This window comes from Populus trichocarpa, chromosome 18 (genome assembly GCF_000002775.5).
Source record: "Populus trichocarpa isolate Nisqually-1 chromosome 18, P.trichocarpa_v4.1, whole genome shotgun sequence".
Classification (NCBI taxonomy): Eukaryota; Viridiplantae; Streptophyta; class Magnoliopsida; order Malpighiales; family Salicaceae; genus Populus; species Populus trichocarpa.
In genome coordinates, this window is record NC_037302.2 from 12,400,298 (window position 1) to 12,422,354 (window position 22,057).

The window sequence follows — 22,057 nt, forward strand, 5'->3', positions numbered from 1 at the left end:
GAATTTGTTTCTCTCTCTTTCCGCTTAGGTTTTTCAATTTTTTTTTCTTATTTTTTGTGTGTGTTATAGATGCTTCACAGTGTGATTTGTTTCCACAAACTAGGTTATGCAAATGCTTTTTCTTTAATAATTTGGGGAAATTAAGGCCTAAGCAAGCCGGAGACGGCTCTGATCGCAGATTTAACGATGCTCTTCACCGTCGATTTCTTAGACAAGGTCTCATTATTCTCATTATCATTATGACTGATATAACGATTTTCACTCTTAATTTATTAACTAGGTTCATCAGTTAATCAATATAATTACTTGACTGGATTTTTTATTTTTGCAGTGCCGTTAAAGATAAAGAAGGAAGAAGAAGAAATAATTCAAATAGAAAACTACGATTTTCAGGTGATTCGACTGACCATTTTTACCTCAAATTAGCGGCATTTTGAATCAGTGTGGTTAACTGAGTTAATTCAAGTGCTGTTGCGTAATCTCCAGGAAATAGTATTTTCTTTAATTTTTTAATACCATGAATGGAATATTTATTGCTTTGAAATGCATTTTGATTAATATATTTAATTTTCTTCACATGAGTTATCTGTAATTTTTGACACTATGAGATCAATAGAGGTTTGTTTTCTTCACTTCTTCCCGACCTTTGATACATGTGGAATTAACTTGAAGCATCTTCAGCAGACATTTTTTTCCTTCTCCTGTTAGTAGTCGCTAAACGTACATATTAGTTCATTTATGAAGAAATCGGTGGATTAATGTGATCAAAGTCTTGTTCAGAGGAGGGGATTGGGGGAGTTACGTGGGATAGGCGCTAGGAGGCAATGAAGCAACGTATAAAGGAAAAAATAGAACTAGGGTTTCTCGAGCGCTAAGGTTATAGCTATAATAACAACAGTTTATACGGTAGCAAAACTTAGGGTTTAATTTAAGGGTCTTCCCAACCTCATCAGGTGCTGGCTAGCTGACCTTATATGGAGCAAGGCTTGTAGAACCTCCTTGTTAAATTTCAGTCCCATCCAACCGTCATATCTAAAGTTATGGTTGTTTTTGTCAGACTAGACATTGAACGTGTCCAGACTTCTTCGTGGACTTTGCCTTGTCTAACAGGCACATACATGCCTCCAGAAGACGGTCCACGCGGTCCACGCGGGCAAGAACAGTGAGATGAATTTATGGACACCTTTCTGTTTATTTTGAACGGCTATGTTGGTATATTAAGATAATTCAAATCTTGTTTGAACGTGGAGTGTACCAATCAGCCTTGTAATGAATTTAGATGGAAGTTGACTCGGTTTGCTAGGCAGACCTACTGTTTTGTTATCAGTAATCAAGAGAGTTTTTAGAAATTTTGTGTTTGCTCTACTGCAAGTGAGGGAATTCGTGATGGTAAATGAGTCTTTAGATTGGTTACTTTGTTTTTAACTTTCATAAGAATAATTGTGCAGACTGACTGGACATGACGTAGGTGCAAATAGAAAGGGAAGTACTCTTGCTTCTATGCTATAATAGGTATAACGTATCTCCAGGATTACAAATATAACCTGAACTATCAATGTTCTCAACCTAGTTAAATCTGATAAATTAAATTGAATATCCGCCATTGCCATGAAACCTAATGATATTCGGGATGCTTGTAAGCTGTAGGATTCACGAGAGTAGTGGGAAAAAGTACCATAGGAAGAGGTTGAATATGTCCTACGCAGTAGTAGCTGTCGATTAATTCTAGTGGAAGTTGCTACAGAGCAAGAGCGGGTGGCGATACTTTTTGACACCATCATATATCGAATTCTCAGGTTTCAACTTTCAAGGCACGTATTCACAAATAAAAAAAAAAAAGGGAAAAAGAGACATCGTGGTATAGAAAAACGAAATCTATGGCTTTAGGTGATAAGTTGGGAAACGTTTCACTTAAGTTGATTTGGACTAGTTAGTGATGGAGAACTGCTGAGAAAATAAACAATAACATGCCTATTTATTTTATTAGCCACTCTCCATTGATTAGGTGCTAGCATTTTTTCAATCAAGTACCGGAAGCTGTCTGACGTTTGTTCAATTCAGTACAAGAAAGTTTTAGATTCAAACATTAATGTTTGAATATGCTCTGCTGTTCTGTTTTCAAATAACTCCAATGATGGGCTGATAAGCTTTGCATTATTACCTCTTTTCTATGTACAGTTTCTCTTCTTCGATAGATTGGTTAGGGGCCATCGCATCTACCTGCAATCACCACTTCTGTTAATCTTTTCCCTTGTTGCTTAGACTATTTTCAATTTTAATCTTATTCCTGTCTCTTGTACCATCACTGAGGAACCCGTTATCAATAGGAAATAGCATGGGGTCCATTGTCGGTAGCTTAATTGTGAGTTTAGTGAAAAGGATGTGTTCCCCTTCACATGGAGATGTTAAGCATCTGGCTGCTTTTGGAAATTAAGATGCAATAAAATTTAGTAGATACACATATGAAATCTAACAGTAGGAACTTTGATATATTATTTTGGTCTCTCCCCTTGGTTAATTGAACCAACACTCTTGATTTCCTTGTTGACAAAATTGGAAGGAACACAAAACCACTAAGTGCTTTGGTTTGTTCCAATGAGTGATTCTATTGGTTGTTTTATGTTATTTAATTTCATTCTATTTTTGCCTGTTAATGAGTTCTTCCTGTTAATATCTTGATGCGCTGTTACAGAGTCACATCAAATTTAAACTGATACCCAGTTCTATATTCACCACTTGATCCGAAAACTTGGATGTGAACCTTACTTTGGGCAGCGTGCAATATCCAGTTTCTCAAAGAATTTCCATGGTAGCAGAAAAAGTGCTATTCTTGGATCCATTTGATAAGAGGCTTTTCCAAACTTGCATGAGTGCCTGTTCATCATGTAAGTACTATGGTAAGTTTCACAATCATGATCATCAATTCCATCCTGACCCTAATCAGTTTTTCAAAACGAAACAGCATTTTATTATGAGAAGCTAATCCATGCATAATTCCTGCTGGTTCTACTTATCTATTATGTCTTATCATCAGACCTTTCTTTGAGGTTATGTGATCTTATTTTGAGCTGAACATATGGAAATTTCATATTGGTTCTTCAATAAAGAATTTAGATGCAAGTATAAGTTGGTTCTCTAGCTCACCCTGGCCTTCTCATTTATCTTCTTCTCATTGTTCTTTTAACGTTTTTGGTGGATGATATGATCCAGCTTATTGAGTTTTTGATATCAGACTACTTGTTAACTTGGTTGAGGGTTGAAGGCCTTGACTATGGTATATATCTTTCCTGCTTTTTGTCCATGTTGATTAGGTTCTCGTTGGTTTCTGCTGATTAAGCTTCCTCTTGGTGTTGCATTCGAATTTCATGCTAGCTGTTTTACAATTAGTATTTCTCTAAAGCTGGATCGGAATTTAATACATTCTTTGCATTCTGTAATTTGAGAAAATTTTTGGTATACTTCTCTTTGTTGGATCTAAGATCACGCTTTAGAAGCATGCATCAGAAACCATAAACATGACATCCAATAGCTACATTGCAGCGGTGTTTGAGGAGTGGGTGATCTCATTTCTCCATGCTCGCAAAGCATTAGCACTTCTTGAAAGCAGAAAAGGGCTTTATGTTTCGTACTTGGATCGAGTCACAGGTGAACTGGCTAAACATGTGGGCCAGGTTTCAACATTTCAGAAGCTCAGCCAAGATATTCTTGATAAACTATTCTGCCGACTAAAGCATGGATTCATCCAAATGCCAGTATTTCCTGTCTAAAATACCAGTGGACACCGACTGTCTAAGATACCAGTGCTTTATTTGGATTTTGCAAAGCATATGCCAAAGGAACATGTTTAACAGCAGAAGAGTAAGGCCTTTGCATAGTAAGATCTAAATAAAGCCTGTCTAGTATTAGTTGGAAGCATTGTATCTAGGAAAAAAGATAGAAAGATTTGATTAAATTAAAAATCATCTTCCACTTTAGGTGCTTTAGTAGTTTATTGACATTGCACCATTGCCTTGGAGTCAATATTTGATATCAGCATCAAGAATCATCCTCCACCCAGCTTTATTTTGTGTCAATTGTTTTTTGGCAATCTAAGTAATTTACACCATGAATTTTATTACAAGGGGTATCCTGTAGAAAACTCGAAGCTAGTCTTGGGATAAAGAAGTCCTAGCTTAATTTCTTCTTGTCATTTTTTACTCAAAAGTTATTTTTGCTGATATGCAATATGATTCTGTTCTGCCCTTTTCTTATCATGAAATCAAGTGAAGTAAAATCTTGCTGTTCCAAATTCCCTTGTCATGCTGGAAAGAGATACCTTACTTAAGTTTGCTACCTGTGTCAATTTGCTAGGCTGTTGTAGGTATCTTTCAACAGACGTCCATGTGCAGTGAGGGACATTTCACAGGGAGGTAATATTTTAAATTCTTGATTGCTTGCGGCACTCCTTATAAATATCTCCTCCTTATTAATCATAGAGTCCACTAAACAACAAATATCTTAGCTACTTTTCCTTAGCAGACATGACTCAAATGAGGAGTGTATTCACTTTCCTGCTCTTCAGCCTCCTCTTGCTATCACACTCTCTTCCAAGTTCAGCTGTCAAGAGTCAATTTGATAAAGTTCCCACCAAATCCCAACTGCCTCAGGGAAGACAAAATGGCCTGATCAATTCATTTCAGACTCCGAAGTTAGGAGTTCACATAAAAAAAAGGGCTCGTTTTTATCCTCGTAGTGGTCGCAAATCGTCTGCTGTCCGAACCCAACTTCCTTCCAGCCATATAATTGGTTCAGTTCTCGCCTTCCTCAGTTTCTTCCTGTTCTAAGCCTGATATGGTTAATTGCCCAATTTGTTGAAGTTGAGTGTTCAATAATTCTCTCAATGAGTCGCTGTATACCAAGCGGTGCCTTACCTTATTAGGAAAAAGGATGTCTTTTCTATGTTACCCTGCCTATGGCTTTTGCACGTGCCTTGTATTTATTTAGCAGATCTTCTCAACACAACTAGAGGATCTGCATAAACAGATAGTCATAGCAGTTAGTTGCTTTTACCAATACTGAGGCTGTTAATTTTCTTAAACCATGCAATCAATGCATGTATTTCACATGGGCGATCATTGTTCCAATATTGTTAAGTAAATAAAATATCAGCCTATTTTTAGTATATCTGGTTTAGTGGGTTGTCCATAAGCGCTTGTTTTTAAAATATGAGTTATAATAATGTCAGCATGGGTGGGACCTAGTATTGAAATTTGGACGAATCTACTAATTTTGAGTTTGAAGTAATCTCCTTTTCCTTTAGCATTGAGCGTGACATGAAAACTAGAATAGCCAACAGGACAAGAACTGTCTGGTTGGCCCGCCCGAGTATATTGAAAATTAAGCTAGTCTTTTTTATAATTGTAGCATGCCTAGCATGTTGAGCATGCCTTGATGATGGATGGAGTTGATAACTCTAGCTCTGTATCAATAATGATTATTCAACTTAATAATTTTATGTATTAAAAAAGCTTGGGATAATATGGGTCTAGTAATTTATCAAATCCAACATGCTTGGATTTAACATTTAACTGAATCCAAAGTAACATGAACCTGATAGGTTGCCAGATCTAATAGACTTAAGTTTAGTCGATAGCTGAACTCAAGATAATATGAGCCTAGCAAGTTGCCAGATTCAATGTGCTTGGTTTCAACCGTTAGTTAAATTCAAGATAACATGAGCCTAGCATGTTGTTACATCCAATAAACTTGAGTTTTGACGTCCACGAAACCTAATGTGATATGTTTTATTTTTATAAATATAATATATACGCTTTTTTCTAATCTAAGTTTGGCTATATACTAAGTCCAATTGGTCTTAGAAATTTAAGATTATAGAGCTCTTTCTAGGTTAATGACTTAAATTACTCGTGTCAGAGATAATCATCTCTATACATCTATAGATTTATATAAGGTTTCTCAAATGACCTACTATATCTTTCATTTCATTAATGACCTATAAACAATGTTTATTTTTTTATTAATATAGTGTAAAATATCTTTATCCCTCGTTAATGTCACCAAGTAAAGATGAGTTTTTAAGTCCTTTTATCTTTATCAAAACGACAAGATTCGAGAAGTATAAATACTCCCTGAACCATCTAAATAAAACGTTCAAAACTTTTTCTACTTTAAAAGTTTACATATATTTTAAAGTATTAATCATCCAAAAAAATAAAAACAAATACTTTTATTTTTGGAATTTAAAATATTTTTATTTTATTTATTGTTTATTTATAAAAAAATTACTGATTTTATTGTTAGTACAATCATTAAGAATTGTTTTTACAGGTAATAAATTTTTATTGTTAACCTGGTACTTCCTGAGGTAAGAAGAAAAAACTATATAGTTGAACATCTTAATTAACCTCAATCTAAATACAAAAATAACCTGCTGGATTTTGAAACATCCTCAAATAATATAATACGAAGCTTTCGACTGTAAGAAAACGTAGGATATTTCAATCTGACGGGGAACCAACATTTTGAGGCCCTTGGCATAAAAGGGGGTTAACATCTGATGGGAACCAATTATCTTTTATGATGACTGAAAATTGTTCAGGGCAACCATTTTGATCTTATTAAAATCTCAAATTTTTCATAGCCTCCAATTTTACACAGGCTTCAAGCGGCTAAAATATCAGATGGCATGTTCCAATAAAATCTTTTCCCTTTCGGTGCCACGTTCTAAGAAAGGTCAAGCTGCAAGAAAACAGAAATGGCGGTTCCAGGACCCACAGCTTTCGGTGACATAAGCTATGCCAAAAAAGTTCTTTTTAAAAAAAATCAATAATAAAATATCCCTCTCTTTCTGTGGCACAACCTAGGGTCACAGTTCTCAAAGGGTCACATTGGATTTGGCTCGGAAATCCTTTCTGCTCTGAGCTTTTCACCGGCGAGCCTCGGCTCCATGTATACAGTCACGTATAAACATTTTTTGTTCTTTCAAGCCATTATATAATCAACCATATGTTAAGGTGGTATGTATTTTTTGTATTTCATGTTTTGAAATTACAACTCTGAAATTATTTTAGATATAATTTTATTTTACATCGTTGATGGGATCTGAGATGGTTATAAAATCCTGTAAGAACACGCTCATCTGTTCTCCAAACAATTTGGGCTTAACCCATTTTCTAAATAGATTTCACACAAGTCGTACGTACAGAATACAAATATATGACTCGATATTTCTAATTTCTGATCAGAAAGTAAGCAATTATGCTCCTGTTTTTTCATTTGGGTCACCCATCTTTTATGGCTTCCTCAATTATGCGCCTGTTTGTCATGAGTGCTGTTTACATCATAGATCCAGATTTTGGAGACTATGTTGAGAATTCTTAATAGTTAGGGGACTAATATGAGCCTTTTTTTTTTTGTGCTAATAACAGGGGAATAGAAAATGTTGAGAGAGGCTTTGACTTTTATTGTGTTTTTGTAATTTTTTTTCTTACTTTTTTTCTTAATCTTAACCATATTTTTTGTGTAAATAAACTCATCTTTCTTAATGGCATAAAATCTAGATGTTTTTTAGTAGCTTAGCTATTTTATTTTATTTTCTCTAAGGTGGTATCATTTTAATTAATTCTTTTTTGGCTTTGGTGGAGAAAAGGTGAGAGACACTTTTTTAGTATTTTAGTATTTATTTTTTCTTATAATGTAAGATATCTTAATGCTTTTTCGTTTTTATTAGATCTTTTTCTTCATTTTATTTTATTTTTGGATAAAATTTAGTTTTTTTTTATTAACTTTAAGGTTTTATTATCTCATTGTGTTTGTAGCATGTGCAAAATATATTCTTACTACCTATAATATTCTTACACGGTATTTTACACAATGTTTAGCCTACGCACTTTATTGTTTCTGTTAATTTAACAGGGTTAATTAGAAACATTAACATTCATTGATGGAAGTCAATGAAAGAACCCATAGTACGAGATTTGCCTTTATTTATATTTAATTATATGTAAAAATGAATACAAAGAATTATTTTTTGTTTCTTTAAATCTTCACATATATACAGAATTAATATAATTCATGATATCATTTAATTTTTATAAATAAAAATACGATAAGAAAACATCACGGCATATGCTTTCCGTTGAGGTTAAGCTTTATTAATTCTCGAGGATCGTGTTTCCCTCAGCCAAATCCAACAAAAAGCCAATCCAACTTGAAAAATTCGGTGCCACCTTTAGACTAGTGGTTCTGAAGTTTAGATGATTCTTCTGGTCGAGGGAGAGGGAGGCAACAAGAAGCACAAGATTTAAAGCACAAAAGCTTGTTGAAGGAAATTTATGATAATTATTCGTGTTAGATCTTCCTTTATGCAGTGCGCTTAGGCCAGTTGATCCAGAAAGTAATCTTTATTCCCTCTTCTTTACCTCTCTTTTGCATCCGCCTCCACTCCTTTACCGGCAGTCATGCACCGTCCAGCAGCATACCCCCCATTTTTTTCCATTATTATCTTTAGGCGCCTAAAAAGAATGAACAAGTGTGAAAAGATTGAAGGGAAATTAAGACAGTATGCGAATTCTTATTCCGAATAGGTCGACTAACATCATTTTGAATGGTAGAAGTTCGTTTTTCATATATATACGTGTATTTAAAAATAATATAAAATTATTTTTTAAATTTTATTTAATAATTTGAACTGCTATAATTTTCGTGTATTAGCATTTATTGTTTTTGTTTGGATTTGCTCTTTAAAAAAATAACCAATGAGAGGGTAATAATTCATCCTCTTTGAGCTCAGTTAAACGCTTAACCCAACAATGTATGAGTTTTTTTAAAATAAATTCAGTTTTTCCAATTACAAATAACTCATTTAATTAATATATTTAATTTTAGGTTTTTCATCTAAATTATGATTTTTTTTTCTTAAACGATACTCATTTAATTATCGGAGAGTCCTTAAATATAAAAAAAATAATTTTTTACGGATATCAAATATAATTAACCAATCATCTCGTTCAGAAAAGATGAATCAAATTATTAAAATCAAAATATTAATCAGTATGATACAGATTCATAAATTCAAAATTTACCACTTATTCTGTCACCATCACAAACGCATATCAAATCAACATGTATTAGCACCTCATAAAGAATCACAATCCAAGGAAGAGCATAAATCAAGGAGGAACAAGATAATTTCTTACTTACGGGGAAGGGAAAGTGCCCACTAGGTTTCCAGTAATTAGTACCAAATATTCATATATCTCCTTGGGAATTTAGAGTGAGCAGTAAAAGTATTCTTCTTCTTAGTTTCAGAATTGTAACCGAACCCGAAAACAACATCAAATAATAATTTGCCATTCTTGTTTTCGTTCTTGGCTCTTGAGGAAGGAGTCTGTGTGTGCTCCCTTGTGACAGGATTGCAGAGGTAGAAGCTTTTCTTTTTCTTCGACTGTGTTTAAAAAAAAACAAAGCAAGCCATTAAAGGAGCCAGATGTTGCTGGTGATGGAGATGTTACTGGAGTTATGAATGGTTGGAGCAGTATTGCGTACGTGAATTTAAGATTTATGATTTATTATGTAAAGAGAAATCAACTATATAAATAGCAAGATATAAAATATATTTTTTCAAGTATAAATAGAAGATATTGCTCCACTTAAAAGGCAAAGACAGGATGTTTTAAATATTTTTTTTAATATAAATTACATCTTTAGAATCAGAATAAATTTTAAAATTAAAATGATTTTTTAATACAATAATAAAGTGATTTGACTTTGTGATGCTCTTTGGTCTCACATTAAATTGACATGGAAGCAATCTCTGTGAATCTTGAATATAGAAAAAAGACTTATTGGTGGGGTAGAGAAATTTAAAATCTGGGCAAACAAATTAGAGCCGTTAAAGGATTGCAAATGTTAGTGCGAGGCATGGTCCTCCTACACTGCAAGGTTTGATAAAATTTAATTTTTTAAATTTAAAATAATTTTTTTTTATTTTTAGATTCTTTTAATAGATTAATTATATAAATAATAATTTTAATATATTTTCAAGTAAAAATACTTTAAAAAACAATCGCTACCACATCTTTAAAATTTTTTTTTTTTTAAAAATAAACCTTAATACAACTGGGATGAAATATGAGTGCCAACTTAACTAAAAACTTGTAGAGTAATAAGATAGTTTAACCCCATGCACAGAGCATCTTATTTTATTCATGGAAAAGGAGGAGGAGCGAGCATCTTATTGCAGCTATGGTTAAAGTTGGAGTCAGCAACACTACAGCGAAAAGAAGTCACTGAACTTATTCCATTTCCTTAATGGCCCACCTGAGAGGAAATCTTATAAGCGACCAACGCTAATGTAAATCCGGTGAGCTCCAAGAGGTAGCTGAATTGTCAACTGAACCTTGTCTCTACTTCCCTCGCACCTGCTTAAACATTTGAAATAGAAGTTGAGAATTAGCAGGTATAACATGAGGGGAAGAATACTAGCATGGCTGCTGCTACTCATTTGCTTCACAGCCCTTTCATGCTATGCATGCGAAGGAAAGGTTGCCCCTCAGTACAACGCATTGATGAGAAGAGATCAACTCCAGAGTAAGTGTTAGCAAGAATGTTTCATACGGATTGTACTAGAATTTTGCCTTTTTTGTTTCGAAACTCCCTGTTCCTCCTGTCCTGTGCAGATGTATACGGGATAATAAGCGAATCAAAAGAAAAGGGTGATCGGAGAAGGCTTGAGGGGGTCATGCATGGCGTTGATTTAAAGAGTTTGCAAAGAGCAAAGGGAATTTATGGTGGCGGAGATATGCTTCGTCCTCGTACCAAGCCCAAGAGCGGAGCACATACTTTACTGTTGAAATCCTCTACAATTCTGTCAAGAACATTCGGATCTGCTGTAGTTGGATTCGTTATGTTTTTTGTTTTCTTTTGATTAAGATCGAGATACTATATAGCTTTGTTACCAAATCTTATTGTTACCTAATTTACCTTGCTTTCCTCCTCCTTCTTAATGGTGGATTTAGCTTCTTGTTGGAATATTGATGTTAATCAAGTATTCCATTTGCTCCGACAATCTTTTATTTTCTTAACTTTTGGAATACAAAACCTAATCATTAATTATCATTTGAAAAAACTAATTATGAATTAAAAAACTTTAACGACCAAGATCTATATATATATATATATATATATTGATATTTTTAGAGGAAAAACCCACTTTCAATGAACCTCCCTCAAAGATACAAACTCATTGACACTAATAACTCTTTTTAGTGGCTTGAATATTGATATTTAACCATGTTTTCTCTCATCAATATTTTTCGGTAACTTTCTTTTTAGTCTCTCTACTTTCGAACACCGAAAAGCAAAAAATATAATAAATTTTTGAATCAAAATGAGAAATTCTAAAATAACAAGGACCACACAATAGATGAGTTAAAAACTATAAAGAGAAAATTTTAAAAAACTATAAGGAGCAAATTAAAGTTTTTTGTGCCCATATCAAAATGGAGTTTAGTTTTTTTTTTTTAAGTTTGTTACTTCTTTTAATTTATATGTGTAACTATAAATAAATTTTTATTTTATAAAATTGCTCTTAAATTCATCACTAAAATAACTCGACACTTTATATGTATGAGAAAATACAATTCAAAAGAAATCTCAATATATAAAACCATGATAATGTAACTTGGGAGGATGAAATTGAAATTAAGAAAGTTTGAAAATTAAAATGAAAATTAAAATGAAAATAAAATTTGTTATTATTCATAAGAACCAAAGTTGTCATTTCCATTCTATTTCGGCTATAATGGCCAATATACCCAATACTATTTCAAAAAAAGGAACAAGATGAAACAAATTTCATCTTGCTCGGGATTTTGGGTCATTTCAGATTTCTCATCTAAATTCTAGTGGAGACGTTCCATGTTTACTTTGTTCCGTTTCGGATATTAATAAATGGAAATTAGAGTATATTATAATGACATGGAACAATTATCACATGAGTTTATATACTAGATTGACAATGTCAAGCATGAAAAGAAGTCCGCAAAGAAACTCGGAAACATCTTATATGAAGTATTAAGTTACTATTTTCTTGTTTTAATTATTTTTCTAGTTAATTTTATATTTTAATTATTTGTTTCCTACTTAGTTTAAGACTTTTAATTTAATTAGTATTTTACTAATTATAAATTCTAATGCTAGATTTATTCAATTAGTTAGGAAAGTTTTAAATAAGAATCATTTTCTATAAAATTTTTAATACTAATATAAATAAGGATGTCTAGTTTATTTTATGGAAACCAATTCTATTATTCAGATTTAATAAAAATAACAAAGATTTTTCTCTAGATTTCTCTAAAGTTTAGTCTATAACCTTTGGGCTTGAGAGCCCTAGTTTTATCTTTGCTAAATGCTACATCATAAAATAATAAATGGCTTTGTATACTAGATTCTAAGAATTTGATATGGAAAAAAAAAAAAAAACCCTCATGATCATAACATTCTTAAGAAAACTAAATTGCTCATGGAAAATATTTAAGATGTGTTTGGCCGTTGAAAAAGTAATAAATTAGGCTAGACTGTAGCATCATCAGAAGATAAGCATTATACTTTGGGAATGGATTAATTCTGAATATTTATTCTGCTTATGCAGGATTTAAAGATGTAGTATAGTTCGATATTTAGTTACAATATAAAAATAAGTGTTGTCTAAGTTCTGCATTCATTGTATCTAGTTTTGGTAATATTATTAAATTCAATCAAGTGATTTGATTTTAAAACTTGCTCACCCGGTTTATTGTCTAACTCGAGTTTCTAATTAAACAACATGGGAGCTGATCCAAAATGAATTATTTAATTTAATGGGTTCAAAGGCAACTTGTATGACTGGTAAAAACATAGCATAGCTATTACATAAAACTTCAAGATGATATTTTTTTTTTAATATTGAGACGATGCTAGATTGAATTGACCTCGATCACCATGCGACCTAAGTCATGGACTTCAATAAGTTGAATAACTTTGTTGTTTTTGTAAATTATTTTTATTTAATTTTATGATAACAATAGATGCTTGCAAAATCGAGCACCAACCCTAAAAAAAATATTTATTTAAGATCGTGATAACCCTATAGAAAGTAGAAAAAAATATATCATGAATTCCATTTCCAAACCAATCCAATATTGAAGAAGAGTGAAATAAAAAAAAACAATTAGAAAAATTAAAGGGACAAAAACTAAAAAAAACATATCAAGTTTGATGGGTAAACCCGTTAAATTTGTGAATCGGGTGACTCGGGTCAACACATCAAACCCGCAAACCTGGTAATGGACTCCATTGGGATTGATAACTTTTTTTTCTTCTAAACTCTTGTTTATTTAACTATATGATACCAAAAATAGACAATTGTAAAATCGAGTATCAAACCAATACTGAGACTTTTTTAAGACTACGATAACTTTATATAAAGCAAAATAAAATAAATTATGGATCTGAATTCTCAATCAACTCAATATAAAAAAATAAAATAAAAAATGAATTTAAAGAAAAAAAAAGAAGAACAGTTAAACTCGCCAAACCTGTCAACAGGCCCATGGACTTTCTAAAATTTATTAATATGCTTTTTTTCCAAAACTTTTTCAACTATATGATAAAAAAAAACGATTATATAATCAAGTTCAATTAGAAAAAACAAAAAAGGTACTCCGCTAAACCCGTGAACTGCGGCAACCAGGGTTATCTCATCAAATTTACAAACCGGGTAATTGACTCCATTAATAACCTAATATTTTTTTAACTATTTTTTATTTAATTAAACTTTTTTTAAAAATGGATCATACATCGATGCTGAAATATTTTCAAGATATCAATCCGATACTGAGATATTGTTTTAATACTGCGATAATCATATAAAAATGAATTGAAATAAATTAGCAATTCTAAATCTTCATAAACACATAATATAAAAACTAATTTTTTTAAAAAATATCAATAACAAAAAAAAGAGGTCAAAATGCAAAATAATAATAATAATTACAAGATCTTGCTAGTATATCATGACCACACATGCCAACGTTTATTTCTGGCTCCAATAGAATAACCACATGTACAATGATTACTCTTATTTAATTTGTGATTCATAGACAATTATATTGCAATTATTAAGGTAGATTTTTTTTGGAAGGATGAAATTGTACTTGAAAAAGTTAAAGACTGAAATAACAATTCTCATGAACAATAATGTCGCACCCGACATCGCGGCGGCCCTGAAAAATATTACAAGGAAAGAACATATTTCTGACATCTTGTTCTTTTGGGGGGAAATGTCTTGTTTGAGGAGTCGCCACCTAGTATTATAGTCACTAGGAACTCTAACTGGTCAACAGAGATTCTATGGCTCGGGATTTGTTACGTAAAAAGGAAGATATTATCACCTCTTAAACGTTCTGCCTGAGGCAGACTGCATTGTTGATTTTGTCTTAAATTGCTAAACATTTATTCGCTTATGCTATGATGATTTGTTTATAATATTCCTGACTCTGGCGCCAGTGAATATTCGAGCTCGAATAATTCCAACTCTGGCGTTGGTAAAAATTCGTAACTACGAAAAATTAGATCAATATTTTTTATTCCCTACTCTAGCACCAATGAATAAATAAATTGATTTTTAAGCATGCACATATTTTTTTATTTTTCTAGCTAAATAAAATAAAATACACCGAATAAAAATAATATAAATTTAAACCGGTATTTTTATTCCTGACTCTGGCGTCAGTGAATAAACCAATAAATTTACATTATTTTTATTCATGCATACACATTTTTTATTTTTTCTACCTTTTTTACTTTTCTGTTTTTTTATTTTTTATTTTTTTTGGGCTGGGCCCAGCTCAGCCCACATGGGCTGGGCTAGACCCAGCCAGCCCAGCCCGGTCACTGGCCCCATCCAGTGACCCGGCTGGGCCACAGCACGCATGAACTAGCTTCATGCGTGCATGGTGCTTCGCACAGTGCTAAATGCACTGAAATTTTCGAAACAAAACGAAGAAACAGAGAAAGCCTACCTTGCTGCAGGTTGCTTCGTCGGAGTGTTAGTGTCTTGGGCGAAGATCGGTGATGGCGTCCGTTGATAGGAAACTGGGATTCCTCCTTCTACCTCTGCCTTCTTGCCCTCTGTTTCTTCTGCTCTCGTCTGAAAAATTCTCCCCGTGCTCTGTTTTTCAAACTCTCTCTACTCTCTCTCGGTCTGTTTCTCTTGTATGCTCCTGTGTTTTTTCTGTTTCAATTACACCTTGTTCTTTTTTTTTCCGTTCCTCTATCCTCTCTGTTTCCCCCCTGGCTTTTTCGTGTCCCTGTCTTCTCTGGTTCTTACGCGTTCCTCTGTTTCTTTGAGAAGAAACAGGGGAGTAACAGTCCTGCAATTCTGGTTCGTCCTTCTGGGTTGTTCTCTTGTTCTCTGTGTGTGTTTATTTCCTGGGCTTTCCTCTCTCTCTAATGGTTTTTTTTTTCGTGTTTTCTCCTCTGGTTTTTCTGCTTGTTCGCCCTCTGTCTCCTGTTTTTTTTTTCCCGTCTCTCCGACCTGGGTTTTTTTTTTCTTCCGTCGCTCACAGTTTTTCCCTTTTTTTTTGCTCTGCCCGCGCTCTCTCATCTTCTCTGGCTTTATAGCCAGAGAATGCCAAGCACCTCTACGATTGAAACGGCTTCAAAGCCATTACTGCAGAAACCGTTCCTGTGGAAGGAGACGAAGAAGGCGACGGCTGATTTCTAGAAACGGCGCCGTTTGTGTGATGGGAATGGCCATTTGCAATCCAGCCACTGAATTTCTGAAATCGTGTAATCAAGCCCCTGGATAAATGTTAATTGGACCCCTGTATTTCTGCGTTTTTTACAAACTAATCCTTGGACTTTAATCTGTTGCAATCGTGCCCCCAATTAACCCCAAACTTTGCTATTTCTTCAATTAAGCCCCTGATTGGATTAATTAAATTAATTCCAAGCTTAATTAAGTCTCAAAACTTATCAATTCTCCAATTAAACTCTTAATTGGATTAATTAAATTAATTTCAAGCTTAATTGGATTAATTCCAAAGTTTAATTAAACCCCAAAACTTCCAATCATTTTGTCCTTAACCCAAATTTTAATTCATTCTTCATTTACTTGTTTTTCCAACATTATTATTTTTTTTCATCATTTTTTTCTTTTTAATAAATAAAATAATAATAATAATTAAAATAAAATGGTCAAAAATTGGGTTATGACAAATAAAATTTTAATCAATTTAATTAAGATTATCTCATGTCATGTGGATTAATTAGAAGTTGAACCATTCAACTCTAAGAGAGATAAATCCTTAGACACCTCCAGAATATATATATATATATATATAAACACACACACACTAGTTTCTATTTTGTTTTTCTACGAATTACATTCTTTAAGTTGCCCAGAATATGGGAATTATGGGAAATAAAGGTATCCAATTCAAAAGATAAAAGCACCATCACTAGCATATACCCCACGATTAATATAATTAATATTTTACGAATCTAAAAAGAATGAAAAAAAGTAAAAAGGGGAAAGGAAATTCAAATGAAATGCATTTTTTATAAATATAAAAAAAACATTTAAAACTTTCTCGACATTGCCTTTAATTAATCCACCGACAGGTTCTCATTTAATTAAATGCCCCATAATCGTGTATTATTAGTTCTATCTTTCTTTTTGTCGAACACTAATTAATTTCATCTTTAAAAGGGGCCATTAATGCTAATTTACCACCACTAAGCTCACACCAAAAATCCTAATTCTTCCAGCTATACCCTTGAAAATGAAGAGAAGTATGCTTGCATGGATTTTCTTCATGATTTGTTTTACGCTTCTTTCATATTATGCATGTGAAAGTTCTTTTACTCCTCGATTCAACAAGCCACTGCAAAGGGAAAATCAAAATAAGATCAGTAAGTGCTATCAACTTGCAAAATCCTTTCCTTTGCGTCTGAATTTTGTATATATAATCCCCAAATATTGCATGTTATCATATTAATTATGTTTGCAGATGAAATGCATCTAGAAGCAGGAAGTTTACAAAGACGTGCAAGAGGAGTTTATGGTGGTGGAGATCTCCTTCGTCCCCGTACCGGCCACCGGAATGGAGCAGGCTCGTTGCTGTTGAGACCCTCTTCATTCCTCTCCACCTTATCCAGACACGTTGCAGTTGGATTGATCATCTTTTTTTTCTTAATTTTTTGAAAGCTAATCACCACGGAATGTGAGATCATGAAGTAGGGTCTAGGAAACAACGATCTGTAAGGAATTAGGCCTGCTTAGTGTCAATCGTACGTTATTAGTGCAAACAAACGATACAATTCAAGAATTAGGACTGTTTAGTGTCAATCGTACGTTACTGGGGCAACAAACTCATCTGCAGAATGTAGGATTTGTTGTGTACAAGGTTTGTATCCTTAATGATTGCTAACGGTTTGAAGTAATATTTTGGGTTTGAGGAGTGTTCTTTATTTCATTTTGAGAAATTTAAAGAAATAAATTATATTTATTGTTTGTCCATTAATGGTATCGAGGTTTTATGATTTTTGGATAAGGCTCATAAGCACTCTTACTTATTTGGGTCTTTTATGCATGCAAACAAAAGGTCATTATATGTAGCTTACCCAAAGACAAATAGCTTAGATTGGACTTGCATGATTAGAGACCTCAATTTAGGCTCGAGGTGGTCTGGTGGCTTAATACTCATCGAGGACAATCATCCTTAAATTTAGACTTAAAGTAGCCTTGTGCTTAACATGTTTATAGATGTCAACAAATGATCAGATGATACCTTCCGAGTTATATCCTTTATTATAATCTATTTTTACTCTGAATTATTTTTCAGAAAGAACTAAACATACTTTAAAAAAACAAGAAAATCCATTGTTTTTTGGCTGTAGAAGATTTTCCAGGTCTCAATTTAGTGTTTGAACATGAAGTTTAGGGTTTTTGAAACCCATAAGTGTTCATATCCTTATGTAATTGAGGTAGACCCTCATGCTTCTATTTTTGATACTTTTATTTTGCCTTTCATGTTATTTATGTTGTTGTCTTTACTTTATATTTCCTTTTTAGTTTGAATATCTGGACTTCAGGTATTGTAAATATATGTGTTGTTATGAGTACGTGTTTGTAAGGCTTGTTGAAACCTTTAAGATTTTACAATGGATCTCTGAATTGATCATGATATGTGTTATGATATATATATATATATATATATATATATATATATATATATATATATATATATATATATATATATATATATATATGTTGCATACTTGTCCCTGAGAGATGTGTGAATTGTGGTGCGAAGCTTATGTTATGTTCACTAATAAATTTAACAGTTTTATTAATGAAATTTTTTGTCGGTATTTATATTAATATTTTGTCTGTGATTATTTTACGAATTGAAACTATCTGTTGAAAGAAACACCCATCGATAATTTCTAATCTATCATTAATAAATTTACCCAAAAATAAATTATCCATTTCATTCCTTGAGCAATTCTAAAACCCAAGAACCCAAGGGGAAAAAAAATTAAGGACCAGTTGGATTGTACTATCACAATCCACACTGGTAATGAGTCACGTGTCAAAGTAGCATAACAGTATTCTAGCCACATGTTTCTTTAATGTTAATAATTATCTACATAGCTGGCATTGCACGTGAAAATGACTATTAATATGACGAGCAGATAAATTTATAACATGCAACTAAAATCTCCTTGTCCTCATCTTTCCGTCTCTCTTATCTTAAATCGTAAAAAAAAAAAAAAAAAAAAACATTCTTTAATAAGTTTCACACCATTATAATATTGTCTTGTTTAGATGTATTTTTGAATAATATTTAACAAACTAAACTCAATAAAAACTGATTCAAAGTTGTAGATAATTAAGAAAAGAATGTGGAAAAGAAGAAGAGTTGAAAATTTTGTGTCATTATAGTCCAAAACAGTGCAAAACAATTAACCCCAAATACTCTTTTCCGGTCCTTTTTTATAGAGAAATTTAGGAATTCAAAACTTATAAAATCACCTCTATTATCAACTTTAATTACATTATATAAAACTTGGAATATCTTTCGAGTTGAAAAAACTGTTAAAGTTTTTGTAAAAAATAATTTTAGAAAAAATTGATCAATTCCTTACATTCAAGGGGTTAGATAAATTACTCATCATCCATCATCATGCGTCATACTAGGAGAAGATGACATGATGACGCTTTTAAAGGCATAATAGAAAGGCAAGTTTGGTCACTGACAATGCCTTATGTACTTTCCAAATAGCACAAATATCACCTACTCATTGGCGTATAATAAATACGTTCAAATAGCTTTTTTGAATAAAAATTAAATTATCCAATATTAAAATATCAAAATGTTTCTCTTGATTCTAAAACTTCAAAAATATCTCTATACACTAGACTTAGATTTTGTGTTTTTTAAGGGCAAAAACATGTTTTAATTGTATTTTAATAAGAAAAAAAATCATTGGTAAAATATTCTATTTTTTTTTTTTACTTTAGAGGTAAATAAGTAATGTATTTTTTTGAAAAATAAATATATCCTCAAATAATATTTATAACTAATAAACCATTTGAAAAAACAAAACTGCCCCATACCGAGACTTATATTTTTTAAACTGAAAGGTAAAAATATAATTTTACTATAGCAATCTACATTACACGAGCAGATAAATTTAAAACAAACGACGAACCTCTCTTCCCCCTCCATCATGAACCGGCAGTACAAAGTGAATAATGGCATCATATATATTTGGCCAGTACATCCCAGCCAGTGCCTTTTTTAGCCAGAACATCATCGCTAGTGCCTGGGTCCTCATCTCTCTCTCTCTCTCTCTCTCTCAACTTGAATACCGAGCCAAAGTTACAAGATGCAGATTACCGTAAAGGAATCATCGATGGTGCTGCCGACCCAGGATACACCAGACCACCGGCTAGAGGTCACTAACCTAGACCTGTTTCATGCAAAATATCATGTCCCTTTGCTGTACCTATACAAGCCAAATGGATCTTCCAATTTCTTTGAAGTTAAAGTGCTCAAGGAGGCACTGAGCAAAGTTCTTGAGTCATTTTATCCTGTAGCTGGGAGATTGGCAAGGGATGCGAATGGTAGAATTGAGATAAATTGTAACGGAGAAGGGGTTTTATTCATTGAGGCTGAAACAGATTCTGCTATGGGAGACTTTGTTGATTTCAAGCCCAGCGACGAACTTCGACAGCTTATTCCTACCGTTGACTACAGTGACATCTCTTCTTACCCGCTCCTTGTTTTACAGGTATCAGTATTTGGATCTATTAGAAAGTAATTAATATTTGGAATACTAAAAAGAGTTTCGTGTTGAGTTTTCTTTATATATATATATCAGATCTGATTTTTTCTAGGTGTCAGATCTGATTTTTTAGACACTTTCAAGGTAAAAAAAAACATTCAAAGTCAAACTTCTCTCATCATATGAATTTCGAAATAAAAATCTAATATGTCGTTGGTCGGAATCGAAAAAATAACAATTTTATCTTTCTAGACTAGATTCCAGACATCCTTTCTTTTTTTTCACTTACCCAGAGGTGAGAATTGATGAAAAATAATTTAGTATCAAAATGAAATTGTTAAACATACAAAGTACCTTTTACTCTCTAGACCCAAGCGACTTGGCGTGGTTCAAAATTCTTTCTTAATTGGAACTCAAAAGCTGTTCGATTATCAATAAAAATGTAGATATATAACCAGCAAGGGGCTCACTTCGATGATTTTCATCCCTGATAGGTAACCAGATTCACATGCGGTGGAGTGTGCCTTGGAGTTGGATGGCATCATACTCTGGCGGATGGGACCGAATGTCTTCATTTCATCAACACATGGTCTGATATAGCCCGAGGCCTCCCTGTTAAAACCCCACCATTCATCGATCGAACCATTCTTCGTGGCAGAGTCCCACCCAACCCTACCTTCCATCACATCGAATATGATCCATTCCCTACCATCAACACCCATTTCCAAAACCCCATTCCCGAGTCAGGTTCTAAAGACATTTCTGTAGCCAACCTTAAGATCCCAAGTGATTTACTCAACACTTTGAAAGCTATGGCGAAGAATGATATTGCAAGCAAGACCGAGTACAGCACTTATGTGATCCTTACAGCACATATATGGCGTTGTGCATGCAAAGCGCGAGGCTTGTCTAATGATCAAGCAACCAAGATAAACATATCCACCGATGGCAGGAATAGATTTCGTCCTCCAATTCCACCTGGCTATTTTGGAAATGTAATCTTCCAAGCTACACCCATTGCTCTCTCTGGTGCCCTCTTATCAGAGCCATTGGCGCACACAGCGGAGAGAATTCACAAAGCAATAAAACGAATGGATGATGAGTATTTGAGATCAGCTGTTGACTACTTGGAAAGAGTAGATGACTTTACTACTGTCATGAGAAGCTCCGAAACTTATAGGAGCCCAAACCTCACTATTGCTAGTTGGGTGCGTTTGCCCTTTTACGATGCTGATTTTGGATGGGGCAAGCCAGTGTATATGCGGCCTGCATTTGCATTTGTAGGAAAAGGATACATACTACCAAGTCCAACAGATGATGGAACCTTGTCATTGACCATATGCTTAGAGACGGATCACTTGCAATCCTTCCAAAAGTTATTTTATGAGTACCATAAACGGAGCTGCCTGTAATGTTCGTGAGGAATTAAGTTCAATTTGTTGATGGTTCAAGATTCAAGAATTTTCATGAATTGTTTTCTTGGGAGGCTATGCTCCACCGGGGGAACCTTTCCTGTACCAATAAATTCATAAATTCTTAAGTTCCAAGCCCAGCTTTTCTAAACTTGTATCAATACCAATAAAATTTATGGCTGACGATGGAATTCTAAACTTTTTAGGACGCGATGCTCCGTTATTCTATTTAATTTTGTAACGATTGTAATATTGAGGGGAGTGTTATTATAAATTATGGAATGATAGTATCATCTTCCATTATTAGA

General features: G+C 33.2%; 2 protein-coding genes and 2 long non-coding RNA genes across 4 annotated transcripts; all 4 read left to right on the forward strand.

Moving 5' to 3' along the window:
- Positions 1 to 5,161, forward strand: LOC18107784 (uncharacterized). The gene is made up of 3 exons (XR_002978905.2): positions 1 to 216; positions 332 to 393; positions 2,693 to 5,161. It is a non-coding gene; the product is annotated as an uncharacterized LOC18107784 (long non-coding RNA).
- Positions 5,162 to 10,227: 5,066 nt separating this feature from the next.
- On the forward strand, positions 10,228 to 11,068 carry LOC7489433 (uncharacterized). The gene is made up of 2 exons (XM_002324493.4): positions 10,228 to 10,590; positions 10,680 to 11,068. Exons 1-2 carry the CDS (start codon positions 10,467 to 10,469, stop codon positions 10,925 to 10,927), a joined length of 372 nt encoding a protein of 123 aa, XP_002324529.2. The 5' UTR covers positions 10,228 to 10,466; the 3' UTR covers positions 10,928 to 11,068.
- A 5,604-nt stretch (positions 11,069 to 16,672) lies between these two features.
- Positions 16,673 to 17,571, forward strand: LOC112324905 (uncharacterized). The gene is made up of 2 exons (XR_002978889.2): positions 16,673 to 16,956; positions 17,055 to 17,571. It is a non-coding gene; the product is annotated as an uncharacterized LOC112324905 (long non-coding RNA).
- A 2,212-nt stretch (positions 17,572 to 19,783) lies between these two features.
- LOC7489434 (shikimate O-hydroxycinnamoyltransferase) lies at positions 19,784 to 22,057 on the forward strand. The gene is made up of 2 exons (XM_002324494.4): positions 19,784 to 20,343; positions 20,832 to 22,057. The coding sequence occupies exons 1-2, from the start codon at positions 19,939 to 19,941 to the stop codon at positions 21,747 to 21,749; spliced, it is 1,323 nt and encodes a 440-aa protein (XP_002324530.3). The 5' UTR covers positions 19,784 to 19,938; the 3' UTR covers positions 21,750 to 22,057.